Source organism: Myodes glareolus, chromosome 22 (assembly GCF_982192425.1).
Source record: "Myodes glareolus chromosome 22, mMyoGla1.1, whole genome shotgun sequence".
Taxonomy (NCBI): Eukaryota; Metazoa; Chordata; class Mammalia; order Rodentia; family Cricetidae; genus Myodes; species Myodes glareolus.
This window is the reverse complement of record NC_142047.1, coordinates 13,183,679-13,207,931: the sequence shown is the minus strand read 5'-3', so window position 1 is coordinate 13,207,931 and position 24,253 is coordinate 13,183,679. Positions and strand designations below refer to the sequence as shown.

The 24,253-nt window shown below is 51.5% G+C and overlaps 1 protein-coding gene across 6 annotated transcripts in view; it reads right to left on the bottom strand.

The window, feature by feature from the left end:
• Cacna1a (calcium voltage-gated channel subunit alpha1 A) overlaps window positions 1-24,253 on the bottom strand; it is a 231,214-nt gene that overhangs the window by 72,354 nt on the left and 134,607 nt on the right. For all 6 annotated transcript variants that reach the window (XM_087900475.1, XM_087900474.1, XM_087900473.1 and 3 more), the window contains exons 12-22: window positions 22,252-22,364; window positions 19,969-20,081; window positions 19,735-19,866; window positions 19,393-19,465; window positions 15,805-15,922; window positions 15,624-15,691; window positions 12,239-12,345; window positions 9,606-10,280; window positions 3,017-3,462; window positions 1,623-1,761; window positions 125-254 (exon numbers count right to left, since the gene is read on the bottom strand). In XM_087900475.1, the coding sequence (XP_087756601.1) occupies window positions 125-254; window positions 1,623-1,761; window positions 3,017-3,462; window positions 9,606-10,280; window positions 12,239-12,345; window positions 15,624-15,691; window positions 15,805-15,922; window positions 19,393-19,465; window positions 19,735-19,866; window positions 19,969-20,081; window positions 22,252-22,364 (2,114 nt within the window). The remainder of the gene's footprint in view (window positions 1-124; window positions 255-1,622; window positions 1,762-3,016; window positions 3,463-9,605; window positions 10,281-12,238; window positions 12,346-15,623; window positions 15,692-15,804; window positions 15,923-19,392; window positions 19,466-19,734; window positions 19,867-19,968; window positions 20,082-22,251; window positions 22,365-24,253) is intronic.

Below are 24,253 nucleotides of genomic sequence, written 5' to 3'. Positions count from 1 at the left end.
AGTCAGGCTCCTGCCTCCCTTAGGATAAGAGGCCCGATACTCATATAATGGGACTGCAGGTGTGGCTCAGAGGTGAACATCTATCTTGTCTACGTTTCAGATGGGGAGCAGAGTCGGGACTCACGTTGTTGCGGGGCGCGTTGGGTTGCACAGGATCCTCAGCGGCCAACGCTATGCTGCTCATGGCAATGACCATGAGGATGCACATCTCGAAGTAGCGCAGGTTCAGGATGTAATGGCACAGCCGGCGAAGGCTGTGGGCAGAGCAGGGAGCCACTCAGATTGCAGGCTCACGGGCCCTTCCCTCCACTCACCTACAGTCCAATTCCATTGCCCCACCCAGACCATCTGTCAAGGACTCCACAGGGCACTGGGTGGGTCCCATAGTCCAGTGCAGCTGGAAGCCCTCAGCTCCCTGAGACAGTCTTGTTACCTGTGGAAGAGTTCTTACTCTCCAAACAACTGAACTACTTGGTTTCTGAAGCTAGTGGAATCACTACTACTGATGATTCTGCAGGACATAGAAAGACTTCACTTACTTATTCTTTTAGTTAATTACATTATTTATTTGTGTGTAGGGATGGTGCTGTGCCAAGGCTCCCTGGACAGAGCACAGGACAGTTTGTGAGAGCAGATTCTGTGGTTCCTGGGAACGGAACTCAGGCTGGCAGGCTTCACAGCCTCTCTACCCACGGAGCCATTTCAAGGCTAGGTTTTCCATGTGTGAAATATTCCAGTGTCTAAAAGAAGAAACCGAGAGTGGTGGCTCCTGTCAGTAATCTGAGCACAGGGAGGCTGTGGCTGAGGAATCACTAAGAGTTCAGGACATCTGGACTATGTTATGAGTTCAGGGCCAATGTGGTCACAGAGTAAGATCTGGTCTGAAAACCAATTACACACACTCAAAACACACACACACACACACACACACACACACACACACACACACACCAGTGATAAATAAAATTAAAAATAAAACTCAAAACAAATCCCATCACTTCCACCATAAGCAGAAAACCTGAGCTGCAGCTTAGCTGGGGGAGCGCTTGCCTAGCACGCACGAAGCCTGGTCCAACCTCAGGGCCACCCAAACAAGCAAAACCTGGGCTGTTAGAAGCAGCCTGTTCTGGCTCAAGCCTCACCCGCTTTCACTGCACCAATGCTAAGAGGCTATTCTGAAAAAAAGTTGTAAATTTATAAAGCACTTGGAACAATACTTGACAGTAAGTGCCACTTAGACATTTGTTTAGTAAAGAAGAAAAACTGAACTTTAGAAAAAAGGGCCCAGAGCCCACATCTGTGCGCCATGGTTATTCACAGAATTCAGATGCACGACTGCCACACAGGTCGTGCAGGTCGTGGACAGCACAAGGCAGCAATTTCTAAAGGACACCTGTCCCAGCAGGGCACAGGCTGGTATTTACGGCAGTGGCTTCCATCTCATGGCAGGAAGGGGTCTTTTCCAGGGTAGTCTGTTATGACAAGCTTTTATCTCCGATGAGTGAAGCAAGAGGGTCTACTGAGGGCCTCAAGACTCAAGATGGTGCTGAAGAGAATCTATCTTCCACTGCCTGCCCCGCCCGCCCTGGGGAGCCTGGCCAGGCCGCTGCTCCCATACTCACGGGTTGGTGGTGGAGAGGATGAACATGGAGCTGTAGGGCGGCATGGGCTTTGGGCCGTCCTCCCCGGGGTCTGCGTCCTCTTCTTCCTTCTTCTCTTCCTCTTTCTTTGGCAGTGGGTCTGGGTTAGCATTTTTGTTTACTGTTGGAACAAGAACAAACATGGGTTCCTCCATGATTACCCACAAAGCTCTAGACTCCTGGTCATTCCTGGAGCCAACGCTAATCATAGGACCTGGGGAAGAGCTTCCTGTGCACCAGGCGTCCCTGACCCTGTGGGCTTGGTGCCTGTGCCCACCACCTGACAGAGAAGGGAATCTGGACACAGGGAAGTTACGTGGCTAGTCCAAGGTCACACAGCTGCTGGTGAACTGGTCCTAGAAGACCAGCTCCCACTCTACAGAGCAATGGTGCCTCTGCTCCCTTAGATTTTCTGATGTGACTAGGACCTGCATGGGGCAGCTGCCCACAGAGTAGAGAACTCAGACCCTGTGAGAACACCCAGTCCTGACTGCAGCACCTCTCCCCTGGTTCAGGCTCCACAGCCCTGTGTGGTTGTGGACAGGCTGAACCTCCCCAGGGGTCTGCTTCTTCATCCAAAAACTAATAACATTAGTTTATTATCAAGACCCACCACAGTGAAGTCAGTGGCACACACCTGTAATTCTGCCACCACAGGGAAAGAGAGACAGGAGGGTCACTTCTAGCTTAGGCTTGGGCTACACAGTGAGATGCTATCTTAAAACATAGCAACCCTAAGCCAAAAACTGAGAATGTACGCAGTAGTCTTTAGGGGCCGCAGCCCCAGGTGGCCAGAGGAGTGAGGCCGATCCAAATAGGCCACACTGGTACATGAGACATCTGATCTCCAGGAGAGAGAAGAGCGTGCAAGTGTTCCTAAGTGTGTGCTGCAGCCACAGCGGTTCTAAGAGACACAGACACTGGGGTAAACAGACATTATCCTTGTTAGACATGGGGTCCTGGCTGGCCTTAAGGTCACTGTGCAGTTAAGGGTGGCCTTGAACTTGTGAACTTCCTGCCTCCACCTACCACTGCTGTAGGTTGTCTGTGGTGCTAGAGTGTCTAGGCAAGCACTCTACCAACCGGGCCAGGCCCCCAGCTCCTTCCTTGCTCACTGTGCCACTGGACCGTCTACAATGGTGATGCTTCCAGCTGTGCTGCACCCAAACTCCAAGCTGTCCCCAGGCCCCCAGTTTCCACTTGGGGTTCCTTTCTCCCCTGTGGTAGTGTGGGCTCTGTGGAGGGAAGGTAGGATGTGGAGCGTGGCCTCAGGCCAAGTCCTCTGTGGGCTGCACCCAGGGTCTAGTGTTTCTTCCTCCCAAGACTGTGAGCAGGGACTGTGGAGAAAACGGCCCAGCAACCCTGCAGCTCCTCACCTTGGACCACAGTGTGGTTGAGGGGCGGGCAGGCTGGGGGGATCTCCACCGCCATGTGCTCGGGTTTCCTGGCAGTCTTCGCTGAGTTGGGCTGGGTGCTGCTGGGGTTGGTGACGATAAGGCTGTTCTCGGGGGTCTTGGGGGGGCCGGGGTTGGACGGATTGCCCGGGTTGTTGGGCGTCCTGCGGCTGGCAGCGTTCTGGGGGTTGGTGGCCAAGGTGGGACCAGGGTTGGTGCTGTTCCCGATCTTGGTGGGGCTTGGGGGAAGACCACTGTGGCCCAGGCTGTCGTGGGGACTGACAGGCTCCCCAGTGGCCAACTTGTTATTCTTCATGTTGTCAAGGTCCTCGGCCAGTGGCAAGTCCTGGCGGCCCAGGTCCTGCTGGATTGGCCTGGTGGTGGACAGGTTGGGACCAGACATGGGGACCCCGGAGCCCTGGTTCTCTCTAAGGAGAGGATCAAAGTAGAAGAGTGCAGAACTGGTTAGGATCAGCATTGCAGTTGCCGGGACCAATACCCAGGCCCACAGCATGGCCCAGGACAACCTGCTACACTACCCAGCTCATATGAGGCCCTGAGCATCATCCACCCCGAAAGGAAAGAAAAAACAATTATTTACTGATTCTACACTTCACAGAGCATTTCGCAGCTCCAGGCAGGTCAAGCGGTTATGAACTCTTGTGAACTTTCTGTAGTGTTGAGGAGGAGCTCAGAGCCTCACACAGGCTGTGGTAACCCTCTAACGCTGAGCCACATCCACACCCCTCACTGGGGATTCTAGGAAGGGGCTCTACCTCTGGCTCATACCCCAGGTTCTACTGGGGATTTTTTGCTAGCCCAGTGTGCAAAGCCCAAACATAAAATTCCAGTAAACAGTTTGCTTTTTGAGACAGGGTTTCTCTGTGTAGCCCTGGATGTCCTGGAACTCACTCTGTAGACCAGGCTGACCTTAAACTCACAGAGAACCACCTGTTTCTGCGTCCTGAGTGCTAGGATTAAATGTGTGCACCGCCACACCCAGCTAAATTTTCAGTTAATTTTAATCCTTAAGTATCTTTAAGGAAGATTCAGAGGATACACAAAACTGAAGTCGGGCCCTGTCCCAGCGTCCAGGACAGGTGCTCTCTGTATTAAGTTTGTCTTATGCAGGCTCCCACTGCCAGTTGCCATGCACTTCTCCCTTGTGGTGTACTCTCCTGAGACCTAGAGACTGTTCTAGACCATAAAACAGCACCCTTCACTGCCTGCTTCCTGAATGACCTCTGCAGGATTCCTAACTGACCTCCTCTTCACACTTCCTGACTGATCTCTGCACACTTCCTGACTGACCTCCTCTGCACACTTCCTGGCTGCCCTCTTCTGCAGGCTTCCTGACACAGTTCCTGACAGCCTTCAATACTTCATGCATTACAGCACCTGAAATGGATAACAAGATCAGCTCAATTTAACAGAGTAAGAAACTGAGGCAGAGGGGAAGACATTTGTCCCTCACGAACTTGCTCAGACGGGACTGAGCTGGAATCTGGTCCTATCTAGAAACCTTTAGCTCCAGCGTCACTCAGCAAAGTAAACAGGTGGTGAGCAAAGTGGAGGTGTTGAGGAGTGTGTTAAAGGATCAGGATTCTATGCTATATAGGGAGAGTGAGCCAGGAAACCCACAACTGCAGTAACCCTCCTTGTACCAATGGGGAGTGGGTGGCCATGGTGACAGATGCAGCTGGAACTAGGCTGCAAACAGCTGACCCCCACTGGTCAGGAGACTAGTCCTAGGAGTGGCAGATGTCCGGTAGCTCACGGGTCTCTACCAGGAGTCTGGAGCTTGTGCCTCACTTGGACCCGTGTGGGAACCTGAGTTTAGCAACTACTGAACAGTGCAGGAATGGTGTTCTGGTGCAGGCTTCAGAGGTGAAGAGAATGGTGAGTGTAGAAATGGGAGTAGGGATAAGCAGAACAGTAAAAATGACACTGTCAACATCCCAACAATGAGACACATGGGTGGGCTCTGGAAAAGGCCAGAGGGCAGCCTATGGGAAGGAAAAGGACATGCAGATCACAGGAGCACCCAGATCTCTGAAACAAAATCAAAATTTGAATCCCCCCCACCTTCTTCAGGGTTTCTCTGTGTAGGCCTGGCTGTTCTGGAATTTGCTCTATAGACCAGGCTGGCCTCGAACTCACAGAGATCTGTGGCCTCTGTCTCCCATGTACTAGAATTAAAGACACGGGTCACCATGCCTGGCTGAGAATCAATGTCTTTTAAACAGTTTTACTCTGTGGTCTAGGCTAGCTCCAAACTCATGGCAGTCCTCCTGCCTCAGCTTTCTGGGTGCAGGTTTCTAGGCACGCACCATCATACCAAGTTCTAAGGTTTTTGATGTCTGTAGCAAAGAGAGCCTGAGTATTACTAATAGTATGATATGTATACACCGAGTGCTCACACGATGCTGAAACACTTGATATGGCCTTTTGTTGTTTATTTTGAGACAAGGTTTCTCTATGTAACCTGGCTGACCTAGAACTTTCAATATAGACCAGACTGGTCCTGAACCCACAGAGACCCACCTGCCTTTGCCTCCTGAGAGTGCACCATCATGCCTGGTGAACTGATATGTTCGTACTGTGGTTCACCTTTTCCCACTACAGATTCTGCATGTGGGGACTGAACTGATAGATCTGTTAGTGCCTGTGAGTCTGTGTGCCACCTGAGAATCTGGGAGCCTGGTACCCCTGGAGACCATAAGAGAGCGTCAGATCCTGTGGAAGTGGAGTTACAGAAGGTGGTAAATCTCCATGTGGGGCATTGGGGACAGAACCTGAGTTTTCCATGCAAGCAGAAAGTGATCCTAAGCGCTGAGCTCTCTCTCCAGACCCAAGACTGAAAATATATTAAAAAAAAAAACCTGATACACTTTCCCCTCACCTCTTTCCTAAAGAATACAGACTATACAGCTGGGTAGTGGTGCCTTTAATCCCAGCACCCTCTGAGTTCAAGGCCAGCCTGGTCTACAGAGTGACTTCTAGGACAGTCAGGGCTACACAGAGAAACCCTGTGTCAAAGAAGAAAATACAGAATATATCAATGACCTTACCCAGTACTGGTCCCTGCATGCTGCAACAAGGATGTGCTCACTGGGGCAACAGGGGCATTACTGGTGTGGGGGTGACCACTGCTTACCGACTGAATTTGAGGGCTGTTCCACAGCAGAGAATTCATGCCTAGAACTGTAAACCTGATGAGTGTGGAGGTCATAGGCTCTAGAGGGGAACCTACTGTTGGTTTTTTGCTAAATGGCCACATTGTCAATCTGCTTTCTAAATTTTGTTTGAAAAATAGAGTCTAATAGCTGCCCATAGAGTGCTTGCACTGCATCAGGAATTCTAAGTTACCTGGAGATGATCTGGAGCCCACAGAAGAGGAGTGTGGGTTCCATGTAGATACTAGGCTGTTTTACAGATGGAGCCCAAACGTGTAGATTTTGCTATCCCAGAGGGCCTCCAAATGACCCCTAAAGACATCCAAAAATGGCTAAGCATAGAACTGCTACTAATTCCATAATTCCACCATGCTGACATTTACTGAGTACTTGTTGGCTCAGCATCTCTCAACACAGTTCATGTCTCTGCTTTCATTTAAACCTGTACATTTTACCCTACTGTTTGCCCCATCAGAAGAAATGGGGACCAGAAAGGTAAGGTGACATACTGATAGTATCACAGCCAGGCAGGGATGGGCAGGCATACTGAGAGTCCCTGCACTGCAGCCCCAGGTTCTGCTCATGGTATGACTGACTTTCAACGTTCTGCAGGGATGGGGTGTGGCTCAGTTAATAAGGGTGCTTGCCGAGTGTGAACAAAGCCGTGGGTTCCATTCCCAGCACCAAATAAACCTTGATGTGGTGGTATATATCTGTAATCCCAGCAGGCAGGAGGACCAGTCACCGTGAGGTCCTATCTCAGAACAACAGAAAACCCTCCTCCGGGAACACTTTTAGGAATAGCCATTCTGTCCTCATCACCCTGCCTCCTTTGGTACAGCAGCAGCAGACACAATACAGGGACAAAGCCCCTCCTCACATCTTTGGTTGCTCCTTACCCTCTTAAGGGAGCCAGAGTCCTACTAACCCATCTCTGGCCCTTTGCCTCCTCCCTCACATCCTGTAAGCTGGCTGTCTTCTGAGTGATTCCAGGACCTTAACATGTAATGCTCTTGCCCAAAACGCTCCATTTTTCTCCAGCTGCTCTTCTTGTGGTCTGGTCCATCTTGGTCACGTTTCTCAGAATGTGTTTGCCCCAGTACTCAGACTCATGTACTGAGAAACCTAATCCCTAAATTTGTCTGATGATGGTATTTGGAGGTAAGTGGGGCTAGATAAGGTCTCAAGGGCATGGTTCCCATGATGGATGAAAGGCATTCTGAGAGAAAGAAGAGACTGGAATAGTCATGACGGCCCTGGGTCACTCACCGTGGGAGTCCCTTACCATGTTTGGATGCAGCAACAAGCCCTCAGAGTGCTGGCGTTGTGCCCTGTGACTCTGCAGCCTCCAGAACAGGAAGCTGGACAAACTTCCACTCTTTCTAAATGAGTAACCAACCTCAGGCATTTGGTTACAGCAGTGGAAATGGATGAAACCAACTCTGTAGGCCCCAAACACCTGCAGCTACTGGCTGGAATTCAGTCTGGGCTAGATTACAGCTGGCCCTTCTCACACTTCAGTGAGCAGAGGGAAACACCCAGGAGAGAAAATTCTAGGGAAAGAATGATTTGGAACAATGGTGTTTAAGGGAGCACGGTGCAGACAGAGGTGGTGATATAACCGAGGAAGGCTGTGGGCACTAGGAGTGGGAAGAGTGCGAGTCAGTATCCATGACCAGGACCAGCCATCCAGAAGGAGTCGTCCCTCCTTCTCCTCACCGAGTCCTCTCACCCCCCCTCTCTGATACAGGATTTCCCTGTGTATCCCAGGCTGGCCTGAGCTTGTGACCCCCCCCCCCACCTACCTGGTAGTGATTTTTGTCTGCAGACCCTTGTCTAAACTCATTTGGTTTAGAACCCCACTACTCGGTATGTGGTCCTAGGACCTGCACTGGGCTCCTCTTGTTAGGAACATAGTCTCACTGAAGCCTGAGTCCCACCCAGTCACGAGTTGTGCCACGCAGGCTGGTAAAACACCTGACACCTCGGGACCCACACAGCAGAAGAGAAAGCTGACTCTGGCAGGTTGTACAAATGCCCCTTTCCCATAGGCCGGGGGCAGATTTTGTACATCCTTCAAAAAAACCAGTGTGACGTTCTCATAGCAATAAGAAGGAGGATCAAGAAGACACTAAATTATTATTATTATTACTACTACTATGGATGTAGCACTGGGTAGTCTCAAACTCTCTACGTAGCCAAGGCTGGCCTTGAAGTCCAGATCCTCCTGCCCCACCTCCCAAGTACTGGGATCATAGGAATAACACCACACTTGGCTTGTATTTTATAACAGATGTTGCTATCAACACAGAAGTCCCTGGGCTCTCTATAGAGAGTCCCTTTATGGTCTTCCGTGAAACATTACAAAATATTATGGGAAAGATAAGAAAAAAACAGCTACTGGTGGGGTACTGTCAAGGAAGGTGGCTCCCTTTCTGTCTTGGAGATCAGCCCTCCCCTCCCCCCCATCAAGTAAGCAAAGGACTGGCAAGATGACAGTCGCAGACGCTTTGCACACATGGGCGCCCCTGCTAGCCCTTGGCAGTGGTGACTTATTTAACTCTAGCAATGACTGGGTCATTTCTGGGGAGTCCGATCATCAGATGAGAACACTGATGCCAAGAACGCACTAATTCACCCAGCGGTGGTGGCGCACGCCGTTAATCCCAGCACTCGGAAGGCAGAGGCAGGTGGATCTCTGCGAATTCGAGACCAGCCTGGTCTACAAGAGCTAGTTCCAGGACAAGTTCCAAAGCTACAGAAAAACCCTGTCTAGAAAACCCAAAAAAGAACGCACTAATTCAACAGTAAACAGCAAAGAATGAAAAAGCTACACGAATCTGGTGGAGACTATGGGCTCTCTCTAGGGCCTGTGCAAGACGCACAATGCCTTCGTCCTCTAGCCGTTTTGAAAGCAAAGACGGCAGCACCCTAGACTTTTTGTATATAATGCTGTGATGGGATGTAGTTCAGTAGTAGAGTCCCTGCCTCGAATCCTGCAGTAAGGGGCTGAGGGCGTGACTCAGCAATAGGGGGCAGACCTAGAGTCCTCCAGTGAAGAGCTGGGGTGTAGCTCAGTGATAGATGCTAGCCTAGAATTCCCCTGTGACAGGCTGGCTCTGTTGTAGAGTGCCAACCTAAAATCCTTCACTGAGGGGCGTAGCTCTGTTGTGGACTCTTGTATATGAGACCCTGGGTTCATCCCAGCACAGAACTACATCTGTTTCCCCAACTGCTAACCCCGGGTTGTGGCTGCTGGTCACATCTACATCCCCATCCCCACCGCTTCCGGTATTCTAGGCCTGGCGACTGTTCACTCTAGTGACTGGGGAAACTTCTCGGCCCGGCCCAGAGTGAAGATCCAACTGGGCACATCCCTTCCGGAGACCACTCACTTCCTGCGCCGGTGCCTGCGTTCCCTGTCGTCGTGGGCGGGCGGCCCGTGTCGATGTCGCCGCCTGCGCTCCCCATCGTCACCATCGCCGTCGGCAGCACGAGCTGGCCTGGTGGCATCGCGGGGACGAGGCCTGCGCTCCGGCCTGTCTTCGGGTTCGTCCCCGGGCCGGCGGCGAGCGCGGTGACGTCGAGGCTCCCCGTCAGCCCCAGGCCGGTGTGCGTGGCGGCGGGGCGCGTCCCCGGCCTTTGCGCGCTCTGCGTCCGCGTCCCAGGGCGCATGCTCGCGGGGTGGCACGTGCTCGCGCTGCTGCGGCTCGCTCTCGCGGCCATACGGGCCTTCCCGGCCAAGCGCGCGCTCAGGGCTCCCGGCCCAGGCACGCCGCGCGTCGGGCTCGCGCGCGCTCTCGCGGGGTCGCGCGGTCGGGCGCAGCGCGTCGGGCGCGCGGCTCTTGTTGGTATTGTTGTTGCGGTTCTCCTGCGGGTCCACCACGAGCGGCCGGTCCAGGTGCGTCTTGACGTCGGGCCGCAGCGGGCGCGCGTAGGCGGTGGGCCAGCGCTCGGCCGCGTCCCCGTACAGCGCCTCGCGGCTGGCCAACAGGTTCTGCTTGCGCATCTCGCTAGTGCGCTGCTCCCACACCGACTTGGCCGGCTTCTGGTTCTTCTGCTGCTCCTTTCTGCAAGGCACGAAGGAGGCTGCTTGTCGTGCCGTGCGGCTGTGTGTGAAGGTGGTCGGATAGCGAGGGCTGCGACCCCCCTCCCCGCGACTCCAGAGGGGTCTTTCAACTTCATAAATTGATGTATGCATTTGTATGTAAGTGTGCCCTGGCCACAGCAAGTGTGTGAAAGTTAGAGGACGACTATCTGCAGTCGGTTCTCTTCCACTGTGTAAGCTCCTAGGGACTGAATTCAGGTATGGGGCCTTTACTTAATGGCCCTTTCTTTTGGATTGCTGAGTAGGGGATCAGTTTCCCAGCTCCACTTCTCCATTGCTAGGAAGACTGGTGTGATTGGTCTGTTGATGGGCGCATAGCCCTGGGGACCGATGAGGAGTGACAGAAACTTTAGGAGGCAGGGTCTACTTGGAGGAAGGTTATTTAGAGCCTACCTCTCTCTGAAGGGCATATTGGCACCTCCCTTCTCTTCTCCAGCACCGTGAGCTGAGTAGTTTGGTTCCATTATGGACTTCCATTAAAATGCCCTGCCTCACCACAGGCTCCAGCTGTCCCAGCAGGAGCGCTCCTGCCTAGATTCTACCAGAGAGGGACTGGGTGTGTGACTCACTGGTGAAGGCCTGGCTGCCTACCACGTGTGAGTCCCTGGGTTCCATCCCCAGTGCCAAAATGAATAAATGAATGAATACATAAATAATTTAAACAGTAGTGCATAAAGTCAATGTTTGATCCTTTTCTTCCAAGTTGTGGGCAGCTGGTGTGTGCAGGTAGGGGTTGTGGGCAGCTGGGGTGTGCAGGTAGGGGTTGTAAGAAACTGGGGTGTGCAGGTAGGGGTTGTAAAAAGCTGGGGTGCGCAGGTAGGGGTTGTGGGCTGCTGGGATGCATAGGTAGGGGTTGTAAGAAGCTGGGATGTGCAGGTAGGGGTTGTGGGCAGCTCTGGAGGAAAGCAGTTGTGCCTGCCTTTGGGATAGCACTGGCACTATGAAGCCTGCCCTGCCATAGCCACTTCCCCTGGCCATCAGCAGGGGTGTGGTTCTGAATGTGGGTGTTTGGGAACCTCCCTTTAAGGAAGACACTTTCACGGCAACTGCCTCTGATCTACGTGCGCAATGTCTGCCCCACCTTTAGAATACGGCCTGAACCCAGCTGCACCCACCATCCTGCTCCTCTTTTGTATGGCCAGCCCAGGGTCTTGATTCTGACCTTCAGCCCACACAACCACCCCCACCCCCACAGTCTGTTACCCCACGAATAACCAGAGGGTACCTGTGAGCATTCGAGTCTGGTCTGGACACTGCACTGCTCAAGAACCCTCTTTGGCTCTCAGGATCCAGAACCCAAGTTTACTCGGTGGCCCTCAAGACTTAGCCCACTCCGCCTCCCTCCCCGTTTGTCTCCTCATCCCTCTTTCCCATCCCTGAAACACCCCTGCCTCAGAGCCTTCCCTCTCTCACTTTTTTCGAGTTTTGTTTCCTTCTAACTGAGGCCTTGCCTAACAAGTTTGTTTTCTGGACCAGGATCCTACTGTGTCTAGTCTGGACCCAGCTGTCCTTGAATTCATACATGTCTGTCTGTTTCCGCCTCCAGAGTGAGGTGTGTGCCAGCACACCTGGCTATAAAGTCATAGCTTTGGGGGATGGAGTGAAGCTCGGTGGCAGAGCACTGGCCTGGGGTGCACACACAGGGCACACAGGGCACAGAAGGGCGGAATGGCTCGAATTCCTCATTCCTCACCCCCTGCCCCTTCCCAGCTGCTTCCTGGAGGCTCCACAGTGTGCAGTTTACTCAGTCATCTCACTTCTTATTTGTCACCCCCTGGACTTGAACAGCGACACAGAAGTGTCCGTCCCGCCCCACATGGATGCTGCTTTCCCAGCCTCTCCCAGGCTCAGCCCTGAAGGGCCACCCTGACCCTCCCCACATCCTTGCCTGAGTGGCACCCGAGGCTTGGGGACACTTACACAGCTATTGACATGTTGGCCGCAGACAGGGGACTCACTTCTGCTACCTCCTTGGCTTTCTGCAGTGCCAGTTTCTGGTTGGCTGCCTCCTCCTCTTCTTGTTCATCCTAGGAAGCAAATGGGATTCCTGTGCACAAGAACAGGCCTGGGGCTCACTTCCCACCTTGCTGCCAGCCGGGGCAAAATCTGCAGTACTGAGAAACAAGTTCGGCCTGGACCTTAACCAGTTGGAACTAAGGCCCCCAGTCATACTGGGTGGTGAAATGTACCTCTTGTGTACAGGCTGGCTCTCTAGCCCATTAACCCTCTGTAGCCCCGCTGGTCTGGAACCTGAGATCTCTCTGGCTCAGCACTCCCCAGTGCTGGAATAACAGGTATATGTGAGCATGCCTGGCTCCTCCTACCGTCTTTTCCCCAACTTCTTTTCTGGTGCTGGGGAAGGACCCTGAGGCTTTGCAGCAGCTGGAACCGAGCTGTCAGGAGCTGCACCCCTAGTCCTGAGCCTGTGGGTGTTCTGTGCTTTTCAGGTTGTTTAAATGCTCTGAACCGCGCCCTTAAACATCAGGTAGCCCCAAAGGCAGAGCCACAGCATATACAACTGTCAACAGTGTGGGAGGGCAGCTGGGGTCCATAAGGTCTATCATCAGCCTCTGGGAAGATGGGGAGAGGGGCGAGCTCTATGCTTAAGTCCATGGCCTAGATGGACCATCAAAGGCTGGATGTGCTGGCGCACGCCTTTAATCGCAGCACTCAGGAGGCAGAGACTGGAAGATCACTATGAGTTCAAGGCCAGCCTGGTCTACAGAGCGAGTTCTAGAATAGTCAGGGTTATAAAGTGAGACCCTGTCTCAAGGGAAATATATATATATATATATATATATATATATATATATATATATATATATAGAGAGAGAGAGAGAGAGAGAGAGAGAGAGAGAGAGACCCACCAAGAAAGGCTACAGGGTGGCTGCCCCTACCTTCTGAGTTCTTCTGGGACCAGGAGTAACCTCCACCTTAAAATCTGTCAGTGACAAGGAGACGGAGTGTCTCCTCTCCAGGCACCATGCCTAGCATAGCTTAGAACCAAGTCCTGGAAGCATCTGCCTCAACAACACTGAAAAAGAGGGTTCCCAGGCCCCTGGCAGCACCTGCAGACCCAGGGCTGCCTCCCAGAATCTGCATTTTTGGCAAGTTCCCGGAAGGGCATGGAACAATTCAGGGTTAAACATCTTGTGTGCAGTGGAGAAGACCACACGTTTCAGATTCAGACAGCAGGGTTCAAATCCCAGCCTTTCCACTTATTGCCGTGTGACCTTCAGCAGGTCTCTTAGTTTCTCTGTGTCTTCTCTTCATCACCCGAACTTCGAAGACTCCCTGACTCACCCCGCTGCACTTTTCTCAGCACCATCTGGTAAACTGTGGTTTTACAAATGTGTCTGATTCCTGGCCTGTCTCCACAGCCTGGATTCCTGCACCAAGAGGCCAGGCATCTTAGTGCCATGCACTGCTACGACCCTGGCTTCTAGGCCAGGGCTGTGCTCACTGCAGGCGCTCAGTACGTGATTGCTGGCTAAGGGATGGCGTGCATAAACAGGGGCTCCAGGTGCCTTCCCTTGCTTGAGGATCACACCTGTGTGAAACATGTACAACAGAAAGGGAAGATGGGGTGTGTAGGGGAATGGCCATCTTCACTTTGGAGTGTAGCTGGCTTGTCTTCCCATGCTAGCCTCCTGTATCTTGGATGAGCTCTCGGCTGGATCGGCCTGTGGTGACACATGCCAGCCAGTTTCATGGTGGCTGAACTCTTGGCTTCACGCCTGGGGTGGGAGACTTCCGCTCTTCCCTGATGGAGGTGGGGCCGGGAAATCCTCCCTCCCTCCCTCCTGCCAGGGTCAACAGATGGAGGGTTGGCAGTCCTACCTCTGTAGCCCCAGTGTCTGAGTTCTGAGGCACTGGGGATGAGACCGTGAAGCTGAAACTAGGGGAGTTCCAGGGCTGCCAGGAAGAGCCTGCCTGTAAGCGCTGTGTGGTTTTTAATTTTGCTGAGCCAGCTATGACCACAAAGAAGATGCCTCTGTCCTGACACCAAGGTGGAGGCCCCACCAACCATCACCCCTGGGGTCTCTTCCCCCAGGTGGAAGCACCCGTCTCTGAGCACACAGCCTCCATGCATCACCTTGTCCAGTTTCCTTTTTGTAGTGCGTATCCTGGCAGCCCTGTTCACAGGCTAGCCCATCGCAGGCCATGAGATGCATTGCTGAAAGCAGTACTACCTCCCCTGTCTCCTACGCTGCCTTGTGGGGCACATGATACCCCATATAACTCACTGTCACTGAGTATGAATGAAGACCTGGGCTTCATCTCACCCAGGTGGCTCTTCTTCCCACTTTGACATTCTCCCTGCCCCATCACTTTTCCTCTGTCCTTTGCAGGGTTGCAAGGTTCTGTCTTTGCTCTCCCAGTTCCTAGTGTATGGCACATGCATCTACCCTCCCTGGCCTCAGTTTTCCCACTCCCACTGTGGAGTGAGGATATATGTCTATGTCTATGCACACACACACACACACACACACACACACACACACACACACTTACTTTTTTGGGGAAAGGAAGACAGGCTCTTGCTATGTAGCACAGACTGGTCTTAAACTTGCAATCCTCCTGCCTCAGTGCTGTGCTCACAGGCATGCGCCACCATGCTGGCTGCACAATGCTTTATGTAGTGGCCGTAGCCGTCATACCATCTTGGACAAGGGACTTTGCCTTTCTGACTCTCCAAAGGGAGACTGGAGTAGTGTGTGGCACCCAAACACCATAGTTCTTTACTGTTGTCTCTTGGAAGGCCAGCCTGCAGGAATTTCATCTGGCCAGCCCCTTAGCACATGGTCACAGGTGGTAAATATGCCCTCAGCCCCATTCTCTGTCCTCCCAGGCAGCCGACCTGTGAGCATCCTGTCTCTTGGCCTCCCATCAGCTGTCCCTAGCAGGCTCCATATGGAAGCCAGAGGGAGGGCGCAGTGGGAAGTATATTCCTGGCCACTGTATCTGAGCCTTGCCATGGTTCTGCATTTCCTGAGGTCCAGCTCTATCTGCGGCCTTATCAAGTCACTTTTTGGCCCGCCCTCTGCTTGGTAGTGGTGCCCATTACCCTGGAACTCCTTATTCCTCAAGCCCTTGGGTGTAGCTGACTATCTGTCCTCAGTAGCCACCTTGCTATTCCCTTTCCCTTCTGGGCTGTAAACCGGCTTGATCAGGGATGGCATGGCTCCAGGAGAAGCGCCCAATGCTCCATCCCCAGCAAGAGCCCTGACCCTGTCCGTCCCCACATCTTTTCACCCCCTGCTGTCATGATCTGCCCCGAGCAGGTGGTTACTGTGTCCTCCACCTTGGTGAGCTCCTGGGCATTGGCCAGGTTGTCCACTGCGATAGCCAAGAACACATTCAGCAGGGTGTCTGCATGTCAAGTCAGGGAAAGCAGCCGATGGGAGCACTGCCCAGAGCCTGGGCATCTGGGTCCCTCCTCCTCCGCCCACACCCAGTCTGTCCCTGGTCCCCAGGAAGGATACAGTTCCCGAAGAGGGTGAGGACGATGAAGTAGATGGAGAACACCATGCCGCCTTGCACACCCCCCTGAGACTTGATCCCATCATACATGACCTCATTCCAATCCTCGCCCGTCAGAATCTGAAAGACAGGGACAGACACACAGCCAAACCCCTCTCAGCCAGCAGCTCGTTGGAGTCACAGCTGCAGCCATGATCCATCAGCCCAAGGTCTTCATTGACCTCATGTGAACTCTCATCTCTGTGCCTGTAACTGGGGGTTCCCAATCTGGCGTGGGAAATAGGGGACTTGGGTGTCTCATGGCTTGTTGTAATCCTGTCTTCTCTGACGTGACACAAGGGTTTGCTCTGGGCTGCACGGGTCAGAGCACAGGCTCAGCTTCCAGTGAGTTGGTATTTGGTAATTTAGCAAGACCCTGTCTCAAATAAATAGACAGACAGACAATAATTTTAAATGGCAGGAGTCCTGGGGGTGTCGCTCAGTGGCAGAGTCCTTGCCTAGCTTGTCATCTGGCATGGTTAATGAACCTGTGAGCTATATGATGTGGGATTCCTGCTAGTGTAAGAGGAAAGAAAGAGAGAGTGAGAGAGGTCTGGGGATGCAGCTCAGTAATAGAATACTTGCCTAGCATGTATAAATCCTGGGGTTCTTTTCTTTATTCCTTTTTAAAAATTTTTTTTTTTTTGCTTTGCAAGACAGGGTTTCTCTATGTAGCTCTGGCTGTCCTGGAACTCACTTTGTAGACCAGGCCAGCCTCAAACTCACAGAGATCCACCTGCCTCTGCCTCATGAGTGCTGGAATTAAAGGTATGTGCCACCACTGCCAAAACCTGGGGTTCTAGTCCCAGGATTGCATAGACCAGGCATGTGACATAAGCCTGTCTGTCATCCCAGCGCTGGGGAGGTGGAGGCACGAAGATGAGGAATTCAAGGCCAGCCTTATCTCTATAGCTAGAATGAGGCTAGCCTGGGCCACATGAGACCCTGTCACAAAAAAGGGTAATTTATGGAGCAAGATTCCACTGTGGACATTTTGGGGGTCAGCCTTGTGAGGTGAGGGAGCTAAGGTGTGTACCCACCCAAGACTGCTCCTGTGGCAATGTACAAAGGCAGGTCACACACTGGGAGCGAACAGCTGGAGCAAAAGGTGGCAGTCCCTCTGATGAGCATGGAGGAGAAGACACGGGATACCAGGCTTTCTCCTGTGTGTGTGTGTTGGAGGTAGGGTTTTGTGTAGCTAGTTGCCTTCAAACTTCCCAAATAAGTAAGGATGACTTTGAACACCTGATCCTCTTGCTTCCCCCACCTCAGTGCTGGGATGACAGGCATGTGCCACCGTATCTGGCTCCAAAAAGATACTTGAGCAGTGCTCAAATGCTTGAAAAAAATCGAGGGTGTGATGTGAGTTCATGTAAGTTAAGCACAGAAAGACAGATTGACCTAGCGGATGGACTAGCTGATTAGAGGCCAGGGAGGGAAGTGGAGAAGCCCCCATGAAGAGCAGTGGGGAGAGAGGGACAATGGTGCCATGGCCTCTTATTACAGCCGTGATGCTCTGGGCTGTATGATGTGCTGAGCCCCAGGGCCATGCACATGGTGTCAACATTCTGCCATGCCACAATTCCCACCCTATGTAGATAATCATCCTACAGCCTTTAAAAAGTTCTCTCTCTCTTCAAAGATATACACATAATTACGTGTATGTGGTGTGTGTCTGTGTGTGAGTTTGTACACAAATGGAGATGTCCTCAGAGGCCAGAGGAGGGCGCCAGATTCCTTGGAGCTGGACTTACAGGTGGTTGTGAGCCACTGACATGGGTGGTGGGAACTGAACTTGGGCCCTCTGAGTAGTACGTGCTATTAATGGCTCATTTTTTCCTTCCTTCCTTCCTTTTTCCTTTGAGAGACTAGGCCATCTTCAAACTTAAGTTACACTTATGTATATTTTACTGTGTGTGTGTGTGTGTGTGCACTTGTGTGCACACTCACGCATATGCCACAGTGCTAGTGTGGAGGTCAGAAGACAACATGTGGAAGTTAGTTCTCTCCTTCCACCACGTGAGTCCCAGAGATCAAACCCAACTTGTCAGACTTGGAAACAAACACCTTTGCCTACTGAGGCATCTCATCTGTCTTTTAATTTTTTGAGTCGGGGTCTCACTGTATAGACCAGGCTGGCCCAAACTGACAGAGATCCACCTGCTTCTGCTTCCCAAATACTGGGAACACACCACCATACCCAGGCCTTGTGTCTTTTAAAAAGAAAAAAATACAACACCCCAGTTTCCCTCCTTCTACCCATAGTCTCCTGAGGATGAAGGAAATGCGGAAGAATTCTAGAATGTTCTTGTGCTGTGGCTAGGCTTCTCAGCCTGGCACTGTTAGTCAGGAGGTACATCGTTCTCTGAGAGGACCAACCTGTGCCCTGCACAATGCTGAACATCCCTGGCCTTCAGCAACCAGATGCCACTGTCATTTGCCTACTCAACTAGGTATGACCATCAATAGTGTTTACAGACAATGCCCTGTGTCCCTGGGGGACTGCATCCCCCTGGAGCTTGGCCTGTCAATCATCCATTCTCTGGCTTGGGACATACTTCACAGCTGTCCTCTCTCGGGCCTGCCTTGTAGGCCACATTTTCTATAGACTCCTTTTCTCTCTCAAAGAAAAAAATAAATTCGAATAAACCTAGAGATTTCCAATCAGCCAGTCCCCAAGCCTTAGTGTAGGTCCCCAAGAAGATGCAAGCCTCCTTATCCTGGAAAATGTGGAGACACTTGCTTCCAAGACAGGCAGATGCATTAACCAGGCCTTTTCCTTTTCGTTTTGGACGAGGCCTCACAGCCTGGCCTTGAACCGGAGCTCCTCCAGTCTCAGCCTCCGAGTACTGGGATTACTACCCCAGGTTCTCTTTCCTTTTCGGTTTTTTTTTTCCACTCCTCTCCTTCCCCGACTCCTTTCTGTTTTCAGCAGTGTTTTATGTAGCCCAGACTGACTCCAAGTTCATTATGAACTGATAATGACGATCTCCTACTTCCTCTTGCCCCAAGTCCTGGGGTGATAGTCTAGTGTGCATCATGCCCAGCCAGCTTTACTGGCAGACCCTGGAGGGATGGTTTTGCCCTGGGGAAGCCAATTCCTAGACATAGGGAAGAGTCTGCCTATTGCTCTGATATAGAACAGCTTACCCTGACAGCTGTCAGAGTCACGACTGCAGGGGCAGATGCTCCGCTTTACTTGCTCCTTCTCACGAAAACCACAAGCAAGGCTCTTCGGTACCCGAAGTACCCCTGGTACTGCCCTATGTGGTCCTGTAGGGCATCCTATACTCTCTTGGGATGTACAAGTGACAAGCTATCTTCTCCTCTGTGTGTGCATGTGTGTGTGTGCATGTGTGTATGTCTGTATTTGGGCTGGAATCCAGGGCCTCATATGGGCTAAATAAATGCTCTAACACTGAGCTACATCCCCAGCAACAATAAAAACAAGCATTCCAAAACAGTCGGAAAAGGGAAGAAATGAAGGAATTCAGGGATGCTCCAGCTTGCCCTGTGGTTAGGGGCCCGCATCGGGCTGAGAAAGTTCATACCTGAAACACAGTCATTATTGCTGCTGGGAAAGTGTCGAAGTTGGTGGGAGGAGTCCCCTCATCAAAATTAAACCTGTGGACAGCAAGGACATTCTGTGTTAGCCCTTCCACTCTGAAGGCTTGCTTCAGTTTCTGGTTTCCATGGTAACGTGTAGAGTATCTGTTCCCCAGGAAGATACTGTATTTGGTACCCAGAAGCTCAAACTGCCCTAGATGACCATTCGTGTCCTGAGGGCAAGTCACAGGATGAGGTTGGCTTGAAGAGGCCAGGTGGTGGTGGGTGTGTCACGGAAGCTGAGCAGAAGTCCTGGGTGGGATGTCCAGGTGTCAGGCAGTACTTACTGGCCACCGAACAGCTGCATCCCCAAGAGGGCAAAGACAACGATGAACAGGAAGAGGAGGAACAACAGACTTATGATGGACTTCATGGAGTTGAGGAGGGAGACAACCAGGTTTCTGAGAGATGCCCAGTACCTGCCGACAGAAGCCAAGGTAGGGATCAGAGCAGGGTATGCACGCTAGGCAGGGTGCCCTCCTCATCCCCTCATCAGAGTGCTAAGAAACCTCAAAACTTACTTTGTGACTTTGAAAATACGCAGTAACCTGAGAGCTCGTAACACGCTGATTCCAAAGGATGTGCCAGGTTTTATGACAGCCCAGATGACTTCAAAGATGCTCCCAATGATGACCTGCAACAGAGGACCTAGTCTCAAGGTCGCGGTTGACCTCAGAACTCCCACCCATTTCCAGGGCCTGAACCAGGTCCACCCCTCAGGGCACCTAGTGGTCTATATGGGGGAAGCCTCCACAGGTTAGGGTTAGGCTTATAGGAAGCCTGTGAGGCTGGTAAGAGGTAAGGCCTGGCTGGAGGGTCACCAGGGGTCAAAACCCCTCCTCCTTTAGGTTGTTTCTGTCAGGTTTTGTTTGTATGTTTTGTTTTTGAAACAGGGTTTTCCTGCGTAGCCCTGGCTGTCTTGGAGCTCACTCCATAGACCAGGCTGTCCTCCAACTCAGAGATCTCCGTCTGCCTTCAAGCGCTGGAATTAAAAGCGCGCACCAGCGTGTCTGGGCATCTGTCAGGTATTTTGTCACAGAGACTAACAGATGGTGGCCCAAACTCATCTTTTCCCTCTATGTTTCTATTTATTAAAAGCTCACATAGGTCTGATATCCCAGCACTTGGAGGCTGAGGCAGGAGGATCACTGGGAGTTGAAGGCCAGCCTTGGCTACAAAGAAGCACTGTTTCAATCTCTCTCTCTCTCTCTCTCTCTCTCTCTCTCTCTCTCTCTCTCTCACACACACACACACACACACACACACACACACTCTCTCTCTCTCTCTCACACACACACACACACTCTCTCTCTCTCTCTCACACACACACTCTCTCTCTCTCTCACACACACACACACACACATTTCTCTCTCACACTCTCCCCCCACGCTCACACACTCTCTCTCTGACACACACTCTCTCTCACAGAGGCACACACACACTCTCTCTCACACTTTCTCTCCCACACACTCTCCCCCACATTCACACTCTCTCTCAAACAGTTTCTCTCTCACACAGATGCACACATACACACACACACACACACTCTCTCTCTCTCACATACACTTTCTCTCCCACACACACTCACACACTCTCATACACTTTCACACACTCTCTCACACTCTCACACTTTCTCTCTCTCTCTCACACACACAGCCATGAAGCACACACTATATAATTAACCCTCCGGGTGCACAGAGGCATCCACTAGAGCCTAGTGTCTGCCCAGGCCGCCCTGCAGCCTCAGAGATGCCCCATGCATCTTTCCCCTCCTGAGCCACGGTGCTGAGGATCTTTGACTGCTTCCTGTCTGGGGTCTGCCTCCTTGGCCACTTCACAGAAATGGAAGTAGGTGATACGTAACCTTTGATGTCTGGTTTTCTTCAAGTTCTCTCTATGTATATTTAATTTATATTTATATTTATTGTTATTGTGGATATGATTGGGTATGTTGCCACAATATGAACAGAGGACAGTTTGCAGGAGTTGGTTCTCTTCTTGCACCATGTGGGTCCTGGAAGTTGAACTCAGGTTAGCAGGCTTGGCAGCAAGCACCTTTACCCACTGAGCCATCTTACTGGCCCAAGCTTTTTTTTTTTTTTTTTTTTTTTTTTTTTTTTTTTTTTTTTTAAAAAAAAAACAATAGTATCATGTAGTCCAAGCCTGCCTTGAATTCATTGTGTAGCCCAAGCTTGAAGCTTGAACTATGAGTCCTTTGCTCTATGAAGAACAAACTAATCTTGAATGATATAGCTCAGACTGGTCTTGAACACTTGATATTGAAGTAGACAGAATCTCTACCACACAAGAGCTGGGATTAAAGTGTCTGCTACCATGGCTGGCCTTGAGTTTTTGGAGATAAGGTTTCTCTGTGTAGCCCTGGCTGTCCTGGAGCTTGCTCTGTAGACCAGGCTGGTCTTGAACTCAGAGATTCACCTCTCTCTGCCTCCCCAGTGCTGGGATTGAAGGTGTGCACCACCACTGTCTGACTGCCTTGAGTTTTCAGTTCTTTCCATGCTCACCGCAGAACTGCTGGGTTCTCCACTTCTACTAAGACAGTTTAACTGTCCCTACCTATGGTGACAGCAGCTGTGTGTCCTCTGTGCCCCCTCCTTCCTCCCCACCTCACGTCCAGAGGTGGCGCCAGCCTCCTGATTCCACCACTGGACAGCCGAGGCTACCCTCAGGTCTAGGGCTGAAGGCATGACCCGCACACGGCTCCCTCCACTTTCATATGAAGTCCCTAGGTATCAGCTACCACCAGTAAGATCCCGAAGGAGAGCCTGAGAGAATGCGGTACTCACCCCACAGTCAAAGCAATTGAAGGAAGAGTGGAAGTAAGGCCGCGTCCCGAGCCCGTACATTTTTATAAACATTTCGGACATAAAGAGTCCTAAGAAAATGAATTCTGCATAGTCTGGAAGGAAAAGGAAGAGCAGTAGGTTAGGCCACGGGGAAGGCCCCAAGCCTCTACTTTTTCTCCTGTGTCTCCCGGGCACGCAGGGAGGTAGAGACGATACTCTGTGTAACATGGCCAAGGATAGCTATGCAAAAATTCTTTCCCATGGGCTTCAGTTTCTCATAGTTTTTATCCTGGTTTGATGAGGAAAGCTGGGTGTAGGATATTGCTATGGACCTAGTTTTGTGTTGACTGATGGATCCCTGTGTGCCTTATTACATTTACTAAGTGACTAGCTGGGTTTCAGGTATCGCCATACATGTGTGGAACGCCTGTTTAAACTAGACATTGAGAGGCGGAGGCTTTGGATCAGCAATAGAAAGCCGGCATAGAATCCTCCAATAAGTCAGCGGGGGTATGGCTCAGTGGTAGAGCACTAACCTACCATGTATAAAGCCTTGGTTCCATTCCAGCACTGCAATAAACAAATAAAGGGGCAAGCAGAAGAGGAGGTGGAAAGAAAGGACAGACTGGGGATTTAGAGCAGTTCCCACAGACCTCAGAATTACGACTCCAGAGCTAATTCTGCTTGACGATTGCCAAGGTTTGCATGCCTGTGCTCCCCTTTGGAAATCTGTGATTTTTTTTTTGAGACAGGATCTCACTATGTAGTCTTGGCATTCCTATTTAGACCAGACTGGCCCCATGCTCAGAGACCTGCATGCTTCTGCCTCCCCAAGTGTTGGGATTGAAGGCATGCGCCACCACACCTGGTCTCTAAAATTGGTGCTGAATGGTGATCAACCCCCTAGGGAGCAGCTCCCACGGGGTATGAAACTATTAGAACAGTGTGTGGTGGCTGAAGGGGCATCAGGTCCCAGAGTCCTGTCAACAGCACTCCATGTGCCATGACGGGTCTTGATGTGGGAGCTCATCTTCTGGCCTCTCATGGGGACATGGTAGTCCCCCTTTCCAGAGGACACAGCACTGACGGCACAGAACAGCTATCCAGTGACAACCAAGTCTCCCCGAATGCCACATGGAAACTTCCCAGGCTCCAGGAATTCAAGAAAGGAACTGTCTGTTGATGTTAAATCGCCCAGCCTCTGGTGTTTTTTTATGGTAGTGTGGATTGGCAAAGAGGATTGTCAAGAGCCCTAGCTAGGCCCCGCTTTAAAGAGGTGGTTTGAATAGATTACCAAAAACCCCTCATTGTGATTTCTGGTGCTAACTTCCCTTGATTTGTAGGGTTCTCTAAAACTCCTTGTTTTCAGGAGAAACCCCTGAGCAGCTAGAGAAGCAGATCTGCCTATAATAGTTGGTCCCTCTGAGATCCAGCAGGGGGCGCTCTAAGAGGACATCTCTGAGCGGCTTGCTCCCTAGTTACCATGGAAACAAGGGAGCTAGTGACAGGCGACACTGGAGAGGCCAGGAGAATCTCAGGATGGTCAGACCCACCCTCTACAGAGAGATCCTGAGACCCAGACGCACATGTCATCGATCCCAAGGGTGCTCACTTGCTCTGGTCTGGATTTCTCTGAAACTGTGCTACATCTTAAGAGTCACACCGTTTCATTCTTTGTTCCTTATAGAACACCTTAGGACTGAAAACCTCTGCTCGATAGACAATAGCCTGAACCTGCTTGGGGGTAGGACTTCCATCAGACACAGTCTGGACTTAGGAACAGAAATCCTGGATTCATCCTTACAAGCTGTGTGGCCTGGGAAAAGGTCCTTCGCCTCTCTGTCTCTTTTTTCATTAGCTGGAGAATGGGGCTAACTAAAGGATGTCTCCAGACACCAAGGCCTCCAGGCAGGAAGTTCTAATCCCCTATCTCCTTAACCAGGACAGACTGCAAAATGATTAGTGGAGAGAACTAGGTTAGTAAAAATAGTCATGGCCAAGA